This window comes from Mirounga angustirostris, unplaced genomic scaffold (assembly GCF_029215605.1).
Source record: "Mirounga angustirostris isolate CCGP_5_RB_7025 unplaced genomic scaffold, mMirAng1.0.hap1 SCAF_14, whole genome shotgun sequence".
NCBI lineage: Eukaryota > Metazoa > Chordata > Mammalia > Carnivora > Phocidae > Mirounga > Mirounga angustirostris.
The window spans coordinates 62,949,172-62,969,931 of record NW_026991722.1 but is presented as its reverse complement, the minus strand read 5'-3'; the positions used below and the strand labels follow the sequence as shown (position 1 = coordinate 62,969,931).

At 41.9% G+C, this 20,760-nt stretch overlaps 1 protein-coding gene across 3 annotated transcripts in view; it reads right to left on the bottom strand.

The window, feature by feature from the left end:
* The window catches only part of PIEZO2 (piezo type mechanosensitive ion channel component 2), a 503,601-nt gene that overhangs the window by 18,296 nt on the left and 464,545 nt on the right, over positions 1–20,760 (bottom strand). For 2 of the 3 annotated variants that reach the window (XM_064578004.1, XM_064578002.1), the window contains 8 exons: positions 17,160–17,564; positions 16,587–16,845; positions 13,517–13,699; positions 9,895–10,147; positions 8,817–8,949; positions 6,728–6,875; positions 6,416–6,630; positions 433–591 (listed from right to left, as the gene is read on the bottom strand). In XM_064578004.1, coding sequence (XP_064434074.1) covers positions 433–591; positions 6,416–6,630; positions 6,728–6,875; positions 8,817–8,949; positions 9,895–10,147; positions 13,517–13,699; positions 16,587–16,845; positions 17,160–17,564 — 1,755 coding nt within the window. Of the gene's footprint in view, positions 1–432; positions 592–6,415; positions 6,631–6,727; positions 6,876–8,816; positions 8,950–9,894; positions 10,148–13,516; positions 13,700–16,586; positions 16,846–17,159; positions 17,565–20,092; positions 20,261–20,760 lie in introns of all 3 variants that reach the window. The other variant, XM_064578003.1, reaches the window with a different exon arrangement.

Below are 20,760 nucleotides of genomic sequence, written 5' to 3'. Positions count from 1 at the left end.
AAAATGGCCCTCATCAATGGAGGAACTCATGGTAAACACAAAATCCCAAAGGTATTTTGAAATAGTCCAGATTCCAGTGGAAATTTCTGTTCCACTGTGCCCAGAAATATATTAATACTTAAGGATCCCATATCCATATTTTTCATCCTGAAATATTACCACAGTAATTATGCAGGATACAGCAATAGAAAATTAACCCATGTGTCTGATTCTAGAACAATATACTGGCCAGGTGTGCGGCAATTATCCAGAGAAAGGTATTTAAAGGGTCATATCCGTCTTTTGCCAAACATCGCTCAGAGTTCTGTGATGATCCATATTGCTACGTCAGCATTCTGCACCTTCCTGTTCTTCCCAAGGAAACCAAATGCCTTTCTATTGCCAGCCTCCCCTCTGTCAGTGACTGTGACAATTCAGAGTGTCCTTCCTTACCCTTGAAACAAGAAGAGGTTGACATAATTGTAGCTCTTGGTGAGGAAGTTTCCAAGGACTCGTGTTGGATAGCCACAACGGATTTGGTAGGCAGACAACCCGAAGTAAACACATTTCACAAAGTACCAAAGCTGAGCAACCAGGTTCTGGCTGAACTTCCTAAAATGTAAAAACACAGAAAAGTGAAATAATGGAATATTCTTCTGGTACAACAGCACACCAGTTTAGGATTAAAATAAAAGAAAAGCCTAATTGTCCCTTTGGTGCTTAGAGTCCATTCAGCCAATTGTAAGGAATCCTCTGTACATAGATTACTTCAAAGGCAAAAAGTAGGGTAAGAAAATCTAATAATTAAAAAAAAAATTATAAATGGTGCCTCCTATGTATTAGTGCGTAATTCAGTTGTTTAGGTCATAATTAAACTAATTTATTTTTAAGCAAATTTACTAATATTTTCTCACAATGTGAAAGATGCTGCTACCATGATCCAAATTAAAGCTCATCAAAAAATGCATTGTTTTACTTCAAAGGACCCATAATTTGGAAGATGTAGGAGAGAGTATTCTGAGAAGAATTCCCTCCTCCCTACCTTTTTTTTTTGCTATACATCTACAAAGATATGTCATGGATTAACAGTTTCAACACCCAGATTTGGGTTCCAGTTGTGTTTACAAGCTATAGCATTTGTTCATCAAGACATCATGCTCAAGACATCCGTGGCTTTATTTGAAGATTTTCCCTACCTCTGAAAATCTATGATTTCATGTGTCTCCAGCAATAGAGACCATAGTCCCTTCTCCTGGTGAATAATTAATGAAGAGACCCACAGTGCTGGACAGTTCATAAAGGCTAGCATAAATTGGAGGAAAAACTTGGTGGAGCTAAATTTCACACCAGAATAAAAATCTGGAACACATTTTCAAAGGATGGTGAGCCACAGGACCATTTTTAACTTTGGATAAATGCAGAACTCTGCAAGAGTCTTAAACATGGTCAATACATTTTTAAAAGGAAATAAAAAATAAGACTTATGACTCAGCAAGACCTAGTTATCATCTTCCCTGGGTTTAAAATTAAGAGCAATATTTAAAGTTTTTTACACATGCAATGTATTACTCTCTATATTTTGGATTTGTCTTGTTAACTTTTAATTTTGACATTAGAAGAAGATACAGGTTATTTTTTAACTGAAAATAGCTCTTTAGTTGACCAGATCTAAGAACCATCCAGGAACGCATGGACCTTTGTGTCTCAGGGCCTAGGAACCTCTATGTAGATCTCAATACCTAGAAATCTCAAAAATATTGCTTATAAGCGTCTCTACTGTAGAGATACCAGCTTTGGTATTTCAGGTCCTAATAAATTAAATATATTTGACCACAATCTAGCACTTGACAAGTTATGAATAAATGAATACTTTCCAGAGAGCCAATATCAACTTCCTTCTCCTTTTCTAGGGACTGTTTCTATTGCTATAACAGTAGGAAAGAACATTGTTTTAGCTCTTCAGGGAAATGCCCTTGGATTTTACAAATAATTTGTACAAAAACTGCACAAGGAAAAATTCTGTATTTATCAAAATTATAATCAAAGACATAAAACTGTGTTGTCTTCTAGCCCTTATAAAAGGACCAACCCATATTGTGATGAGCACCGGGTGTTGTATGTTAAGTGTTGAATCACTAAATTGTATACCTAAAAGTAATATTACATTGTATGTTAAATAACTGGAATTTAAATAAAAACTTAAAAACAAACAAACAAATATTTCCCTTCCTACATCCTTAACGTGAATCAACTTGGAATAAGTCATAGTTAATCTGTGGTTACTGAAGTAATCATGTTAAATCTAATTAGGGACATTAAGGTTGTCCCATATTGGAAGACCCTTTTCTTTGGTGGTCTTTCCATGTTTTATTGCTGGAGGCTGGAGTCATGTCTTACTCATCTCTCCATCCCCCCACATCACCTGCCACACAGTGCTTTGTAGACTGTCAGCAACCACTGAAAGTTTGTAGACTAAATCACGTGCACATACACAGAAAAAGCCATTTATCAGATTAATTATTCAAAACACCAGCGCTTCCTGATGCTCAATATTATAACCGGTAGCCATTTTTTTTCTGTATAGTTTAAAACTCCTAATCTGTTCCTTCCCTTATTCTTTTCCTGTTTTGAAAAGTATTTAGATAATATGACTATTAATGAATATTTTCTTTTGCACAATAATGAATTAAGTTTTCAGTAACAATATCTGAAGGAGAAAAAATGAATTTGGGATGTTAACAAATAATGGCAGCATGGCTTGAAATGTCATGAAAGTATGCTGTCACTGACATGTTGGCAATGAAGACTCAAGGCTAACCAATCCTAACATATCTTGAATTAAATATCCAAAAATAAAGATAGGGTAATCCATTGCATTAGGAATGGTTGTTTAGGTGAGGCTCAAATGTGAGGTCCAATGAGATAGACATGATCTCTGTGGCCATTTTAAAAAAATGTTTATAGCAGCTTATACATGCAGTGTGATCGTAATTGCCAAAGAAGTATAAACAACCCAAATGTCCTTCAACTTTTCTATATTTAAGCACTCTTCAGTACATTTATACAATAGAATACTACTGACCAACAAAAAGTAATTAAGTCCTGACACATGCAACGACATGGATGAATGTCAAATACATTACACCAAGTGGAAACAGCCAGCCTCAAAAGCCATAGAATGTGTGATTCCATTTATATGACATTCTGGGAAAGGCAACATTGTAGGAACAGAAAATGGATGTACCAGAAGATAGAGGTAAAGGAGAAGGGTCCAACAGAGGGTATAGGAGAGTTTTTGGGTGATGGAACTGTTCAATACCTTTTTAAGTTTTTATTATTTTAAAAATTGAGATACTTTTGGCATATAACATTATATTAGTTTTAGATGTACAACTGCAACCAAACTTTCAGTATTTATCATAGTGTCTCAATCCCTGGAAGCCATTGTGTGGTCCTTCCCACGTGGGGCCAGGCCCCTGCCTTATGCACAGTGGAGTCATGCCCCTTTTCACCTGGCCTACTGCCCTGGACATAGCAGGTGCTCAATAAATAAAAAACTGAACTGAATACACAGGATTGTAAATCACAAAAGAGGTTTTCATTCATTCAGTCATTATAACAAACACTCCAGCTGTTTGGTTTGGAAGGTATTACTGCTTAATTACTGTTACTTTTCGTGGCAAAGAAGACTTTATAGTTGAGATTGGGTTAAGGTCCTTGAGGTAGGGAGAGCGCCTAGGTTATCCAGGTGGGCTGAATCTAATCAACGAACCCTTAGAGGGAGAAATCTTTCTCAGCTGTGGTCAGAGGCAGCCACGATGGCGGAGCAACAGGCAGAGTGGCGCAATGAGGAGAGGACCCCACACACTGATGGTGGCTTTGAAGGCTAAGGTGGGGTCATGAGCCAAGAAAGGCTGGCACCTCCAGGAACTGGAAAAGGAATGGAAAGGGATTCTCCCCCAAAGCCTTTAGAAAGAACTGCAGCCCTGCCAACACCTTGATTTTAGTCCAGTGAGACCTGTGTCAGACGCCTGACCTACACAACAGTAAGATGGTAAGTTTATTTTGTCTTAAGCTCTAAGTTGGTGGTAATTTGTCATAGCATCAATAGGAAACTCATCCAAGCGGGAATAACCCAACTATTTGGCGATTTGATCCTGCTAAAGGATTCTCGGGGGCTTTGCCATCATATTTCTGGAAGCAACAGTCTTTGTGAAGGCTCTTCTATCTGGACAGGGCAAGATCCATGTTCTGGAGCTCTCTTCTGGGGATGGAAAAATCAAATCCTTTTCACAACTGCATAATGAATAGTAGGCTATATTATTTTAACAAATCTGCTTGGGAGTGAGTACAGGATGCTTCCCGTGGGAGGAGGGTTGTAGCATACAGTAGGGTCAAGGTCAAGGTAGCCCCTGCTCTTCCCCTTTTTGGGTCCTGTGCCCCTCCTGGTTCCCAGGTAGTGCCTTGGGCTTTTAACTGCACCTTGTTCTGTCCAGCCTCTGTCTTCAATTCAAGGCCATGTTCAGGTTGGATGGCGCTCCTGGTCTGTGATTGGGATCTGGTCTCACCACTAGCTAGCTCAGTGACTTTGGGGACATCACTCTCTGTTTGGGTTTCACCTACCTTCTTCTGTGAAATCAGTAGGTCTAGAAAGCTTTTAAAGATCTCTTTCATCTCTGAAATTAAGAGTTTCTAGGAAGGCTGGTGGAGAATGCCTATTGATGCTTTCAAATGTCACAGAAATAAGCAACATGCATCATTCAACTACCATGGGTGTTGAATGTGGTTTATTTCTCTTAATTGATATATATAGAATTATTTATAGAGAAAAATCACATTTACTCTATTTTAAAGACTAACGAATAAGATCCACAATGTTCTCATGAACAAGTTCTAGTATTTTTACAAAAGTTTGCCTTAATCTGAGTTAGTTTTATCAGCCAAGCTATGTTTACTCTCCCCATACCCAGTATGGTGTGAAAGACATACTGGGCTGTTGGTAGTCTTCTAGGTAGCCCCTTTACTTAGTTCTACTTCAGACTCATGGAAAATTATCCTAATTTCATTTTTCCTTTTAAAATATTTGCATTGCCACTAAAATCAAGAGGTCAAAGCCTAGCCATTCAAGTGAGAGCAGACATGCAACTCCAGCACTGTCAGAAGAGATTTGGATTTCCTCGTCAGGAATGACATTTGAGTCAAGTTATGGAACATATAAGTGAGAGAAGTTTTCATGACTTTCCAGTCACACTTGGAAAAGCATTAGCCAGCCTGACTGGCATGTTATTCATGAGGCTTGGCCAGGAATGACTTTTGAGGAATGATAAAAAGATCGATTTTACTGTTAAACATGAAGACTTTTAATGATATGTTAATAGATCATTCCTATTACATTATATGGTTGCTTCCATGTCCCCTAGTACTGACCCTTTGCTCCCATTACCGCCCACTTATAGCAGTCCCCCTTCTTTCTCTTCTATCCACTGACCCATTCATTTGTTCATGCATTAAGCACCGACTTGGTCCCAAGTAGTATTTCGGGTGGAGGCAGCCCGGGAAATCTACAGAGTGAGGAGGAAGAGTGGGTTGGAGGTGGGACAGAAGGGCAGTGAACAAGGTCCTTTGAGGTGCAGGAGGATGTAGCATCCTCAGGGAACTGAAGAGGGTCAATATGGTTGGAGCTTAGAGTTCAAGGAGACAGAATGAAAGGTGGTAGCCAGCTACCTCCAAGGATCTCATCAGCCCTTTTCCCATCAAACTTTAGGCTGCTCTTTTTATGTGCCCCCCCCTCCACTTCCCACCCCATCTCCAGCACATCTTAACCAGCAGCAATAGTTGTATGAACAACAGGAACATCATGGCGTCATGGGGCTGAATGCCCCGCCCCCTCCACTCTCCTTCCTCTGCCAGGCGCTTTCCAAACACTGTCACATTGGATGCCCACAACTACCCTATGTGGCAGATACTACTGTCATCTGCCACCCACAACCCCTCTATATTTTCTTCTACTAAACGGTCTCCATTTTTTTCATCCATTTTTCATATGACATAGTCTGATATCCTCTCATCCTCTTAGGAATGCCCATAAGACCATGCTCCAGTTCACCTCTGTCTACTAAGGTATGGAGACACTGACAATGGAAGGACCCTGGTTTTCTCAGATCACTAAGGTTGTCACTCCTCTCATTCTGAAAACCCTATTTCTATGAATACATATGGACATGCAATGAAAATGTTTTTGAGGAATCAATTCACATTTTGGATTCATACCGAATTTAATATTGACAAAGACCTCTAACTTTTCCAACCCTGTGGTGCTGTTCTGCCATGCCTCTGTCTGTACCTGGTGATTCTGTTGTGGCGATGCATATGGGATGATAACCTTCTGCAATATATTTGCATTAAAGTGGGTGCATGCCTCCAGCTTCCACCTTACCTCTCAGTCACACCAGGCAAGATGAAGAACATCCAGAAGTGAATTCCAAACACGAGAATGACCTGAAAAATGACCTTTCCCAGTACAGTCTTCCTGAGGTATAGGGCTCGGTCCACCACCATGGTTCCAAACTGAATGAGGACCATCACCAAAAACGGCCCAGGAACCTGGTCCTCCGACAGTGAAGAGGTGATGTCTGCTGCTGCTGAGTGTTTCTGGGAAGGAAACAACAGGTTCAGGCACGAGTGGCATTTCACAGGACAGCATCACTCTTGCTCACTGGATGAATAGTGGCCTTTGCCCCCAACCTACCCCGAAGGCCCAGAAGCCAAAGACGATGATGACAAAGTCAACAGTGTCAGCCAGGAACATGAGCACATACACGTCGGTCACAGCACTGTAGTCTGGATGGATGAGGTTGTAGAAGAACTGTCTGATGGGCACATATATTTGCAAAGTCCTGCAAAATAGAGATCCCCAGCACTTGCTTCAGGAGGGGCAGGATGGGAGGAATGACCAGATACCGCCATCATTCCATTCCTCTGCATCCCTCTCTCCAAGCAGGTCACACTACCCTCTTCAGCCTGAGCAGAGTCTGCTACGGGTGGCTCCTGCTCTAACAGAGAGTAGACAAATTCATTGCCAAGGAAGGCACTATGGCCCTTTTTGCTGATGAGACCACAGGCCTCCTCTCTTGCTTGAAGCATAACAGTGGTCTCAAGTCCCGGAAATGAGGCGCTGGGTTTGTCACCTGATTCAATGACTCCCCGTCTGGGAGCCCCTGAGCACGCCACTTAGTTCTCTGTGTTTTTGTTTCCTCTATTGTAAACCTCGGGTAAGAAGCAGACCTGAGACTCAGGGCTGCGGTGAGAATTATATGGGACTACATGGCAGTGCTTAGACCTGGAGTCTGACCCGAGCACCAAGGACACATTAGGTAGCCCCTGCTCTTCCCCTTTTTGGGTCCTGTGCCCCTCCTGGTTCCCAGGTAGTGCCTTGGGCTTTTAACTGCACCTTGTTCTGTCCAGCCTCTGTCTTCAATTCAAGGCCATGTTCAGGTTGGATGGCACTCCTGGTCTCAGAGCCCACATCGAGGGCCAGCCCTGCTGAACCTCCTCCATTCCCATTGCTCGAGAGATGCCTATGTCCTTGGCATTTGGGTGGGTGGGGGGAGGGTGCATTTTGCTAGAGACCAGCTGTGTGATGTTGGACCTCAGTTTCCCCCTCTAGGATGAGAGTGTTTCTCTAAGTCCCTTCCAACTTTGACATCATACACTTCTCCATCTGGTTGGACTTTAGCATGATGATGCTTGGAAATACATACCAGGAATCCTTGAAATCATTTATTCTATTCAAAAAGGAAAACTATGTTTATAAACATAATGGATATAAAAATGAATCACACAGAAAAGTGATTTTTAAAAGCAACACATCCCCTCACACCTGTTAGAATGGTAATCAGCACAAAGACAAGAAATAACAGGTGTTGGTGAAGATGTGGAAAAAAGAGAACTCTCGTGCACTGTTGGTGGGAATGTAAATTGGTGCAGTCATGGTGGAAAACAATATGGAGGCTCCCCCCAAAATTAAAAATAGAACTACCATACGATACAGCAATTCCACTTCTGGGTGTTTATCTAAAGGAAATGAAAACTACTAACTCAAAAAGATATCCACCCTAGGTTAAGTGCAGCATTATATACAATAGTTGAGACAGGGAAGCATCCTAAGTGTCCATTGATGGATGAATGGATAACAAAAATATGGTGTGTGTGTACACACACACAGACCCACAATGGCATATAATGAAATATATATATTATATACGGAACAAGTCAGAGAAAGTCAGATAACATATGATCTCACTAATACATGGAATCTAAAAAAAAAATCAAAACGAAAACCCCTTCCTCATAGAGACAGAGAACAAATTGATTGTTGCCAGAAATGGGGGCTGAGCAAAATGGGTGAAGGGGGTCAAAGTATACAAACTTCCGTTTATAAAGTAAGTTAGTCCTGGGGATGTAATGTACAGCATGGTGACTGCAGTTAATTAATCCTGTACCATACATTAACCTTAAATATTCTCATCATAAGAAAAAAATTTGTAACTATATGTGGTGATGAATGTTAACTACACTTATTGTGGTGATCATTCCACAACATATGCATATATCAAATCATTATGTTGTACACATGAACTTAACCTAATGTTATATGTCAATTATATCTCCATTAAGAACAATATGATAATGCGTCATTTTCTTCTGCCTTCCGCAGATATGTCTGTGATATGAGAAGTAACTTCTCTGCTCTTTAGCCCTGGTTTATATGAAACAATTGATACCAGCTCCCTGGCCCTAAAATAAAACACACCATCCAAGTGTCTTCAGGCACTCACTTCTTTATGGTAAATGCTTTAGCTTTGATTAAATGTTCTTGAAGCTTTTCCATATAAAGTTCCCTTTTGCTTCTCTGCTTGATGCTTAAAACACTGCTTCCTTTTTGACTGCTGTCCCGGGTGCTTGTGCTGCCTAGAAATAAAAAGAAACCAAGATGCACTGAGTTACGGGTTTGTTGACATGAATACCGCAGAAGCCCCTGGAACCCACATGGCAGAGGATGGCTTGAAGTGGATTTAGAGGGTGAGTATACACAGGTGCCTGTAGGAACACAGGAGGACTTGGAATCTGCAGTTTCAACCTGCCTCCACAGTAAAATGCATCTGTGGGCTTCTACACCCAACACTGGCTCTTTCTGGCATTGTTATGTGATCTTTATCCCCGGAAGAAAGAGACTAGAGGTGCTAACTGGGGCCCCAGGTTGTGGGAGTTCCAGATTGGGTCCATGACCCATGTCTTTTTCATGTCCAGATTTCTCTAACTGTAAAATGAATATTGGATGACTAAAAGGTGTATTCGGAAGACGAATATGCAGGTGTTTGGAAAGCTTTAGGCATTAGCACTATAAATACAAAAACCCAATTTCTCCAAGAGTGGCAACTGCCGGGCCTGTCTATCTGCTGATGATACTCACTAGTTAATAAGAAATGAACAACTAGAGTATAAATAGATGGCTTTGCTAAAAGTTCCCTTGATTGAATCTAAAAATATTTTCAAAATAAAATGTGATTTATAGCATTCTGGACACACCCAGAAGAATTCTCTGGATATGACTTAAAAACTAGCAAGTGCCCACACAGGCAGTGTCCTGGCCCCTTTTCACAATTACCTGAAGTCTTTGTCCTGGGAAGGAATCAGACATTTTGAAGAATGTTGTGACTGCCCCAGGTCACACAGCTGAGCCAGGATCTGAACTCAGGTCTGTCTGATTTCAAAGTACTTTCTTGTCATATCACAACATCTGTCTCCTTGATAGCACCCAATAAACACCCCTGCCCAAGACCCAGACCCACGAGAACCAGAACAACCAGAAAACTCAGGAGTTATTCTAGCCTAAGGATATCATGGGACAGATACCTCTTTTGGACCTATTGGAAGAAAAGCTGGATCTGGGGGATATCTGGGAGCTGCTTCCCGATCGCTTCCTCCGGATGGCAGTGGGCTGCTCTGGGAAGGATACGTGTACCGACTCTGCCGATGCGGCCAGGTTGATGGATTTGAGGGAATCGGAGGAGGCTCTCCTGCCACGACTGAGGGAGAGCTCATCATCTGACTCTTCCTTGTCTGTGCCACTGTCGGTGATGTCATCTTCATCCCACAAGCCATGGCACTGAGAAAGCATAAGGGACAACTCAGGGGGCCGTTCCAAGGGAGGGAGCTATATTCTGCCCTACAGTATCACATCCCCCATGATTAGATATGGTGACTACAGTTGGTGACACTGTATTATATAACTGACATGTGCTAGGAGAGTTAGAATTTAAATGTTCTCACCCCCCCCCAAAAAAAAAGAAAAAAAAAAAGGAAAAGAACACAGACACATATGGGAGGTGATGGGTAGTAATTAGCTCCATGGAAGGGGTCCTTTCACAGTGTATACGTAAATCACATCACCACGGCACGTTCACTACGTAAACCACATCACACTTTAAATCTACTACAATTTTTTGTCATTCATACTGCAGTAAAGCAGAGAAAAGATTAGAAAACCAATGGATTCTAGGAAAGCTTATTATCTAGATGCTTATGATGGTCCCAGTAGAGTGAGGATGAGTGGGTGCAGATCATAAGAGTTTGGCTAATTAACTGACATATGGAGGCAGATGATGTTTGGTGGATGGAGTCAGGGTGGAATTAGAATCACTTGACTTGTTCCTGAGTGAAAGCACTTTCTAGAACACATTTCTCTGTGCTTACAAGTAGCATTTTAAATATCAATGGGTGAATTTAGCCCCACTGCCCCATGTTCACCAAGTATCTATACTTGGATAATGATGCTGCCCTTCCCTCAACCTACACAGTAAGATGTGAACCCCTGGATCACCCATGGCTGAGTCAGGAACAGAGCAGCAAATACTTTACCCCAAAAATGTTGGTCCTCATATAAGACAGAGATTATGATGCACTCTGCAGAGTCTTGATTTTGCTTCAAAGAATAAGCAAAAGGGGCTGGTAGGACAGACAGGAGGAAGGACAGCAGAAGAGGCTGAGAAAAAACAGGGACCTTGCTGGTGCAAGATGATGCCTGGACAGCAAATCCCCCTTCCAATGAACTTGCTGCTGCTGCTTGAAGCTCCCCAGTGAGCCCACTGCCTTCTGGGTTCCCAGACTGCCAGGCTCTGCATTTATTCCCCAGGACCTTGCCCAGTCCTCCCTCTGACACAGGCTGTAGAGGATAAGAGCTCCAGGCCAATTTGCCAAAATTCAGTTGGTCAAAAAATAACTTGTAGAATGATCAATTCATTAAAAGAAAAAGTCACCTAATTTACAGACCATTCTTAAATATTAATAGATATATTGTTTCTAAGAGATATTCAATGGATGCTATTCTTATAAACATAGCAAACATTCTAGATTTTCATAATGAGATTTTTCAACTTCTACTGATTTCTTTTAAATCATTTTTCTTTTAAATTATTTTAAAAGTTGTTTCCTCTTTTGCCAACATTTGAACATACTTAGATTCTTTTACTACTTTCATAGTGGCATATTTGTTAGTGATCTCTTCCAATTATTTATAAAATTTCTAGCAACTCATATCAAATAGGATGGTTTTAGCCACTTTTGAAATTTCCATATAGTTTGAGTTGTTTGGTTTCCATAGCAGCACTGTTTAATAGGTTTCCAAAGCTATAGGGTAGTTTGTCTTCTTATGAAAAGATTTGTCATCCCCAAAGCTATTTTTCATATCATCAGTCAAAATTTCAGCATAATAGTACCTCAAATACATTCACCATATATATGAAATTTTCTAAGAAGAAATCAGAGTAAGTATATCAATATGAAACACCAAAATTTTGTTTATTGTGTATTGTATTTGTTAAATATACAATTATAGTTCTTAAACCATTTAAATATTAATGAAAAGGCAGCAAAAATGCCTAAAGATTTATAAAAATTTTTAATTGATTTTTTATTTTTAACATTAAAAAATTTTTTTAGAGAGTGTGAGCAGCAGGGGAGGGGCATAGGGAGAGGGAGAGAGGCTCCATGCCTCATGCAGAGCCCGATGCAGGGCTCAATCTCACGACCCTGAGCTCATGACCTGAGCTGAAATCAAGAGGTGAACGCTTAACCAAATGAGCCACCCAGGTGCCCCCACAAACTTTTTAAATGATGCACAAAAGTTGCAAGAGAGTTCTGAAGTGACCCAATCTATATGATTATGTCTTTTTTAAAAAAATTGAGGTGCAATTGACATACAACATAATACTACCATGTCTTAAATGCAGAAATTTAAACTTTAATTTCTAGAACTAAAGAAATGATGTTAATATATTTGTTAATATATTCATAACAAGAATTAGTAAACTCTATGAATTCAGGTAACTTATCAGAAGAACTGGAAATTCTAGCCAAATTCAATTCTGGCTAACTGGTTTCCTTGGATAATACACCTTTGCAAACCCAGCACACCCCTGTGACCCAGGTAAGCCTCCCCCTGGGAGGGGAGAGTGGAGGGTTAGGGACTTGCACATTTTGCAAGGTGATGAAGACAGAGTGAAAATCCTGACCAAGGTGTACGCAGAGGAGGCCCAGTTTGAAATAGCATGCTGAGTAGGACAGAAGTCGAACACATTGTTACATATGTCTGTATGTGTGTGTGTGTGTATTAACTTATGTCAGCTTGTTCTCAAAAGGAACTAATGAAGATACTACTTAATAAAATGAATTTGAAATATTTTATAAAAAATGAGACCAGGTTAAAATAAGAGACAGAAGTAAGGTAGTGACAATTGGCACATTGATACATAAAATGTGTATTACGCAGCAATTTCTAATTTTTAGAGTTGAGTAGTGTATTTGCAAGCTTAGCTTATAGTTCACAGTGTACAAGAAGAAAAACCCACATGGTTTTTCAGGGGGACGACAAGAGCTGCTGAACCTGAGACAGACCATCCTGTAAATAGGTCTTGCCAGAGTAGTGTAATGAACGGCTTTCTCAACAATAAGCTTACAAGAAGCACAGCTTTGGGCTTCACGCAACCATTTAATGTATGGTCTCTCAATAAAGCTAATAGTTTCATGACAAGAAGTAGCCAACAAAAGCAATTCTACTAAAAGAAAGTAGGCAGAAGTTGGAATCGAGATGAGAGGCAATATGATCTACCCTAAATTGTAGCTCTCTGGTGTTCTGGCTTAAACAAGGAGCAGAATTTAGTGTATTAAGCATGAAGACATTGCACACCATCCAAGCAATTCCCACAAATATGGATTAAGTATGATATCTTCATAATAGAAGTAGAAATATGGGGGAATTTTCTCCCAAATTTATAACAAGTTCCATTACTGAGCACACAGTGTTAGAGAAAATGTCCACTAAATGAACGTAGCTGCTAAAGAAAGAAAAAGAGCATACAAGTAGATGCACTCATTGGCCCCCTGGCCTCATGACCAGTCCTAATGTTCAGGTTCTCCAGGGATTTCACAGGTGGCTGCAATCATCAATATGTGCTGGTCAGGTATTAATGTGCCATACCTTCAAAATTGACCGATGGAAGAAAAGAGCCAGGAGCTGAATGAGATCGTAAAGGACATAACCTTCTTTCTTTTCCACTCCTATGATATTAGGTGGGTGGTAAGGTTTATCTTTGTTCAATTCCACATTCTTGTTCCAGGGAAAGAACCCAAATTGGAAGAAATACTTGACCACAATTGCCACCTACACACGGATGATGGAAATTAAAAAAAAAAATTACTCCTTTTAAAAGTGGCTATATATAAAAAACAGTGATATAAAAAATTTAAAGATCATTTCATAATTTTGATGATAAGAATGAACATAATTATGTGGAATAATAACATTATCCTTCTCACACGGACCTTAGACCAAGAGTAATATTTTACTTTTGTGAGTGCCTCTGATTGCAGATACATGAGGGTCAGTCCGGTTACTTACAACACCTACTTAAATGATTTTCTCTATTTTTGAGGAGTTGGCTAATTTATACTGACTTAATGAGATATTTATATAGTTATTCAGCTATTAAAATACAGTAATGAGGAAAAACTTGAACAAAACGAAGTTTATATTTTATGTATTTCTTTGATTTGTAATCTTTCTGAGCATCTCAGGCAGTTTTGATGCCTATTTTCACTTTCCTCTGATCTCTTTCTTCTCACCAATTTTATTGCTCCCTGGAAGTTCTCCTCAAGAAGAAATAAAGTAAATAAAACAAAGACTTGCCAGTTACGGTGACTAGTTCAGGGTATAAATGTTGTAGAGAGGTGGTTTGCGACAAAGACACATGAGAAATTTGATGTGCCTGATTTAAGCATCCCTCTAACATCTGTGTCACCACAGGATAATTACAATATATGTAATTCATCAATAAAAATATTTCAAAAATCCTCTTTTGACCTAGAGTCTCATTTTACGTCTTCTCCCGTCTCTCTCCTTCTTACAGTCAAGCCTCCGCAAAGAACAGTCCTGTGCTCCTTATCGTCTGAGCAGCACCGTCACATCCCGGATGCCAGAACAGAAACCTGAAGACCATCCTTGACTTTCCCTTCTCACTCACACCCCAAACTGTTTTAGTCTCTTACTAGAACTTCTCATCTACCCATTCATCTTCAGCCTCATCGCCGCTGGGTCAGTTCACATCCTCTGACCTCTCACCTAGACAGTTTCCCAGCTGGTCTCCATGCCTTCACATGATTTCATTTTGTGTAAAACCTTGGTAAAGACAAGCATCACTGGGTCATGCCTCTGCTCAAATATTTCCATACCAGGGGGAGAAAGTCCTGAGCATAAACCCTGTTGACATTCCCAAGATCTTGCTACTGTGCTGTCCACTCACAGCCTGCCTTCCAGCCATCGAAAGCCACCTGTCATTCCTGGCACATGCTAGAGCGTCATATGCCTGTGTTTCTTTGCATGGGTTATTCCCAATGACTTGCAGCTCCTTTTGCTTTCCATCCTTTGGTGACTTTACATTCATCCCTCAAGACTCAGGTCCAAGATGTCTTCCACTGAGAATTTGCCATGGTAGCCTCTCTCCACTCCACTCAGCCTGCATGAGGCACAGTATCCATCTTTCTTGTATACTCTAATGCAGTTTTGTGTCATATTACAGGGCAGTTCTTTGTTTACAACATATGTTTGCCACATTAGTCTGTGAGCCATTGAGAAACAGAAAAACTTAAAAAAAAAAAAAATACCTTATTGTCCTTTTCTCATGCCTAGCACAGTTCTAGGGTTTTGGCACATAGTCTAAGTTGTAGAGTGAATTAACATCAACTTAATTTTCCACTTCCTCACTCCTTGGTGTGATGGAGAAAATGGAGAACCCAGTTTAACTTAACTAGGATGATTTTATTTTATGATGAAAGCTACATATAAGTAGCTCTTGTTCCCTTTTCTAAGTTCTTAGTACCTGCCCTCTTCCACTTCTAGGTTAGAAACTCCCTCACTCAAAGGTGTTAGAGAGAACAGACCCATTCCCCAAATAGGGAGTCATTTATGTCCCAGATCACAAAGTGATGTAGTGGAAGTAATACTTAAAAATGATTACTTTGGCGAGATTGTGATGGACAGCCTACTTAAAATAATAGATATGTATTTGGCTTTACATCTTTTATTTTTATAAGCATTTAAATGTATTTAAATAATTATTATGGAAATGAGATACATAATACTTTAAATTGATGCTTTTGAGATGATTTGGCAAATAACCTTGTTTTATTTTACTGAATTACCTATAAACCTACAAAATTTCTAGAATCTAAATGTACATCCATCATGAGTTCTTTTCTTTAAGGAGCAATTACAGTACCATTGCTAGCGGAAACTTTCCCTTATGAGCCAGGTAAGGAAATCAGCCTTCTTCACAGACCCCAGAATACAAAGAACTACAATAACCCAAGGCACAAATCTATCGAGCCTCCCATTTTATGCCCAATTTTATTGTTGTCATGAAAATTTCTGATCTTCTATATATTTAATAAGGAAGGATAGAAAAGCAGGTTTAGACAATTGGGAAGAGTGTCTCCTGTCCCTTCACATGTGACAAAAATAAGCTAACTTACCCTTGTGTCATTCAGATTTTTAGATAGGCACTTATATGGCTTTGTGTTTTGGTGTGTGGAAACTGGCTTTTAGGCTTAAAAATGGGAAATGTGCCTGTTGTACCAAACTATATTCAAAATGCTTACTGTATTGTTTAATTCAGGGTCCACTCAACTGGACATCCACCAGCACCAGGCACCACACTTAGTTCCGCATAACACATTATCTCAGTGGTTAATATCATAGGACGGATGACCAGATTTCAAAAGCCCACCCCACCATTTGCCAGCTGGGTAACTTTGGTCAGTTATTTAGTCTCACGAAAGCTGTTTCCTTCTCTGTAGCACCTATCTTGTGTGAGGTGTGTAATGTAAAAATACATACAATTGCTAGCACTAAACAGCCGTTAATAATAATCGTGTGCCTATCCAAGAGCATCCATCTAGCTGAATATCCTATTTCAACTGTCCTGAAGACAGGGCAGACCCGCCTAGAGTGAATGCCAAAAGTGATTTCCAGGAAGGTTCCACCCCAAGCTTACCTCTGTGTAGACAATGGCCATCATCCAGAATCGTCTGCTGGGCCTGGGGACAGACAGCATGGCCCACAGGAAGATCAGAATGGGGAGCACAAGGGTGATCATGGAGGCAGAGACCATGTGGTTTAGTATGATCACAAAATAGCACACCATTTCTGAGCGAGCCACCAGAGTGTTGTACATGGCATAGAACAACAGCAAGAACCGGGGCTGGCCCACGTAGAATTTCTCTGACTCTTCAAGCTCGTCATCATGGAACATCCTATTAAAATAAACAACATGATAACAAATGGTTCTTCATTTCTCCTAGTTACTGATTTCCACCTTGCAAGATCCCTCCTGTCCCTCCCCGCTTCGCACGTCCCCAGATTTCCGGGGAAGCCAACCTAACAGCCTATTACAGAAAGAAATGCGGGCACCAGTGTCTACTCTGGACAGCTTTTGCTAGTTCTGTCGTTCACGATGCAAGCACCCAACACTGTGTCTATCTGCTTGACCCTCGAGGTGGACGGCTGTCCACGGGAGTTTCTCTCCCTCCGAGCACAGAAGGCCCAGAAGCCCCCGTGGGGCTCTTACTTGTTCAGCAGCAGCTCGCTGGCCGTCAGCTCGTGAGTCAGGGGCGGTAAGATGCTGGCCTCGAGCCTGTCCGAGCGGCTGTCGTCAGGACTCACGGCCATGTGGCTCTGGCCTGCAGAGTCATCCCTCGAGCAGAAGGACAGGCGCTCGAAGCTGACTGCCTTGCTGTAGGACGGCGGGGCCTCCCCGTCCCCGTCCTCGGTGGAGTACCGCGGCAGCTCAGCCTCCGGGGTGAGGCCGACGTCTGAGGCCTCCGAGGCCTCCTCCGGCCCCACGTCCGCCGTGGCCTCCCCGCCCTGCCCGGCGTCTCCGGCCGCCGCCTCGTCGTCCTGCTCGGCCTCCACCTCCGCTATGGTCTCCGTGGTCCCCTGGCGCGAGTACAGCATGGTGCACTGCGTGGGCTCGCTGTCCGGAGAGAGGGATGGCACACAGCCCGGTCTCAGTATCCTCCCGACTCTCCCGACACCTTCTCAGCACGCCCCAGTAAAAACATTCAGAGAAAACGAAATACCCCCCCCCCCCCCCCCCCCGCCTGCTTTATTCCTTCAGGATGTTCCCGCCTGGTCTGCAGAGACTGCAAATGGCAGCCCCTTATAAGCAAAAAGCCCACAGTGCACACACACGGTGGTTGAAAACCTGAGCAAGTCACGTGACATGGCTCATAAGCTGCTAAACCCACCTATGCACGGAGGTGGTCTAAATCGGGTCAGGACTCACAGCCATGGGTTCCGGTGTTTATTCCCAAATCAAGACAGAGTTAGCGCAGCATACCTACCATTCCATTAAAGGAGGGTGCCTACTGGAAACAGGAAGCCTCCTTGCCAGCCTGGGTCTGTGGGTGTTGGCCAGGAGGTACTCTACTCTCAGTTCTACACAATGCGTCCACCCCTACCCATAAGGGGAGGATAGGAATGATGAAACATTGGCTAAATTAAACAACTGCATGCTTTATGGGAAAAAAAATGGCATTCTTCTTGAATATCTGTTCCTCCCCCCTATTTTTCCACCCTTTGCCTTTTTCTTCCTGGTGCTTATTACATTTGACTGAATTTTCACCATCTCTCCAGCTCCCAGCCACCCCCACTGGATTCTTTGCTTTGCACATGGAAACACCACCATTTTCCCACCCCAGTGCTATGGACCCTTGGCCCTTTGAACTGTTGGCTCCACCCCCAGGGCGTACTCCTGCTCTCTCCCCGCCAAAAGACTTCAACTTATTTTCTTCTACCTGCTCCCCTTGGGGGGTGTTCATTCTCCCTAAGCTTCCCTACTTAGCTTAACCTTTTGTTTTTAGCAACCTGTCCATCTCTCTTGTACCTCTCCTTCTTTAGTCCTTTATCTCCTCATGTTACCTGTTATGTCCCTGCTGGAGACTTTGGAAATGAAAATACAGCAGCCACGCCAGGGAAATTCATGGCATGCCTGTTTTCACTGTCCACCCCAGCCCCCTGAAGGGGAGAAGGGCAAAGATGTTCTGGAGTTGTGGAATCTGGTGGATGTAGAGCCATACTGTATTAGACTCGGAAATTGTACTGTTATTTGAATGGCATATAATGAGCAGCTAGGGTCAGTACACATTGAGATTCTCAAATACACAGATTGTACCCATTTTTGTGTCACAGACACCAGTGTGGACATGTCAATGTGAGTGGATGGATGCATGGATGTGTAGATGGGATGGATGGATGATCAGACCTAGGCAGAGCCCTTCGTGGCATCCTGAGACTGAAGAACATTTGTGTGAGCACTTGGTGCCCACTCATGTGTTTAATGTTCCCAGGACCTTGGCCTTCAGTATGGACATCACATAGAAAGCTCTCAGAATGTCAAGGCAAACTGGATTTTTTTCTAGGACTTACCTCGATTAAACAGCCTCCTAGGAAGTTCATGAGATTGGTCACCCTAGACAATTTTCAGAGCAGTGGAGCCAAGCCCACATCAAGTCTAACTTCCAGTTGGATCCTAACCAATTACAAGCATGCTCTTTATGGTTTTGGATCAGGTCTAGCCCTAAGGGATTCAGCTTGTCCTGGTACCTTCAAGACTCAGCCAAGTGGAATGGAATAGCATGTGCCTGCCAGGGGACATCTCAAACGGCCAAGGCATTCCCATCAATGCCAGCCTCCAGCATACTGCAGCACTGTTTTAAGATATTCAGCTGCCAACTAAAATAAGTTAACACCCCTCTGATTTACCACTATGTGCAGTCAAAATTAAAATTTGTCTTGGATTGGGTTATTTTGGTGTCAGGATAAGCACAATGTAGCTGATGTTTCTGTGCCCCCATGGGCCATTCTAAAAGGCAATTCCAAAAAGAACTTTTGGACCTTATGTAAATAATTTCATTTCTAAATGATTATGCTTTTATGGTAGGATTTAATGAGACAACTCAAGCCCAAAGCAGTACAAGTTACAGTCTACAAAGGTGATATATTCTACTGCATCATAATACTCTTGTCTAAAACCAATGGCAAAATATATTCTAACTTTTACAGAATTATTCTTATCAACTAAAAAGACTACAGGTGGCATATTTTTTCTTTCCTATTGCATGTGTCTTTCCTGACACATTTTCCCCTGTGAGGACTGCCTACATGAGCTCTCAATCAAGGAGGTGGCACGCTTATTTCTTTAAAAATGGAAAGTGTAAAATACTTACAAAACGGAGGACAATGTTTATGATAAGGATTTTTAAGAAACTCCTAACAGACAAAAACTGAAGAGCGGTTAGTTTCAGAGAATGCCGTCCTGGGAATGAGCAGTTATGTCCCAGAATGAGGAGCGGTGATGCTCTGGTGAGTCATGCAAATTCTTAACATAAAAATTAATAAAACAAACAAACAAACAAACACATCACAAGAACTTATATCTGCAATGACATGAAGGGGAACAAGTGAGAAAATTCTGGAACAAAGCATGCACGAGTTAAGCACCTTGATGCTAAACTGCTACTGTCAGCTGATGAGGAGGACACATCCATGCTGAACATTTTACGAAGCCTAGGTCGAGCACGCTCACTTGTTTTAGGAACAGTTTCTGGTCCATCTAAATCATCAAGGGTAGATTGCCTTGAGAACAGCATGGTTGCTTCGGTGTAGCAGCTAGCAGCGCAAACAGTCACAGAGACACAGGGTTAAAACACCAGTGGTACATCAGTTTACACGCGGATCAGTCGACCGACACACCGCCATGCAGCAAACCACACGCGACACCGCCACTACGGATGCCGACACCACAGCGGGGCTCGGGGAAGGGCGGTCGGGGGGGCCTGGCTGCTGGACGGTGAGACACCGCGGTTCTCGATTTGTAAAAATGTATCCGCGGGTGAGGAATCATGAATGGTCCCCTCTCCGGGTCGGGCAGGAAACGGGAACAAGGACAAGTCACAACATGCCTTGCGCAGAGCGGAATTCGTACTTTATGACTTTGTAACTGAGCTTTTGGCTGTTTTCATGAAAGACGATATGTTTTATTTGGAGCTCCCGATTCTGAGTGCATTGAAAGCATTTTGTAACCCAATTGCGGAAGCAGAAATATCTGCTCGTGTAAAATGTATACAGAACATTTCAGTGTTTTAAAAAGAACAGTCTCCAACAATGAG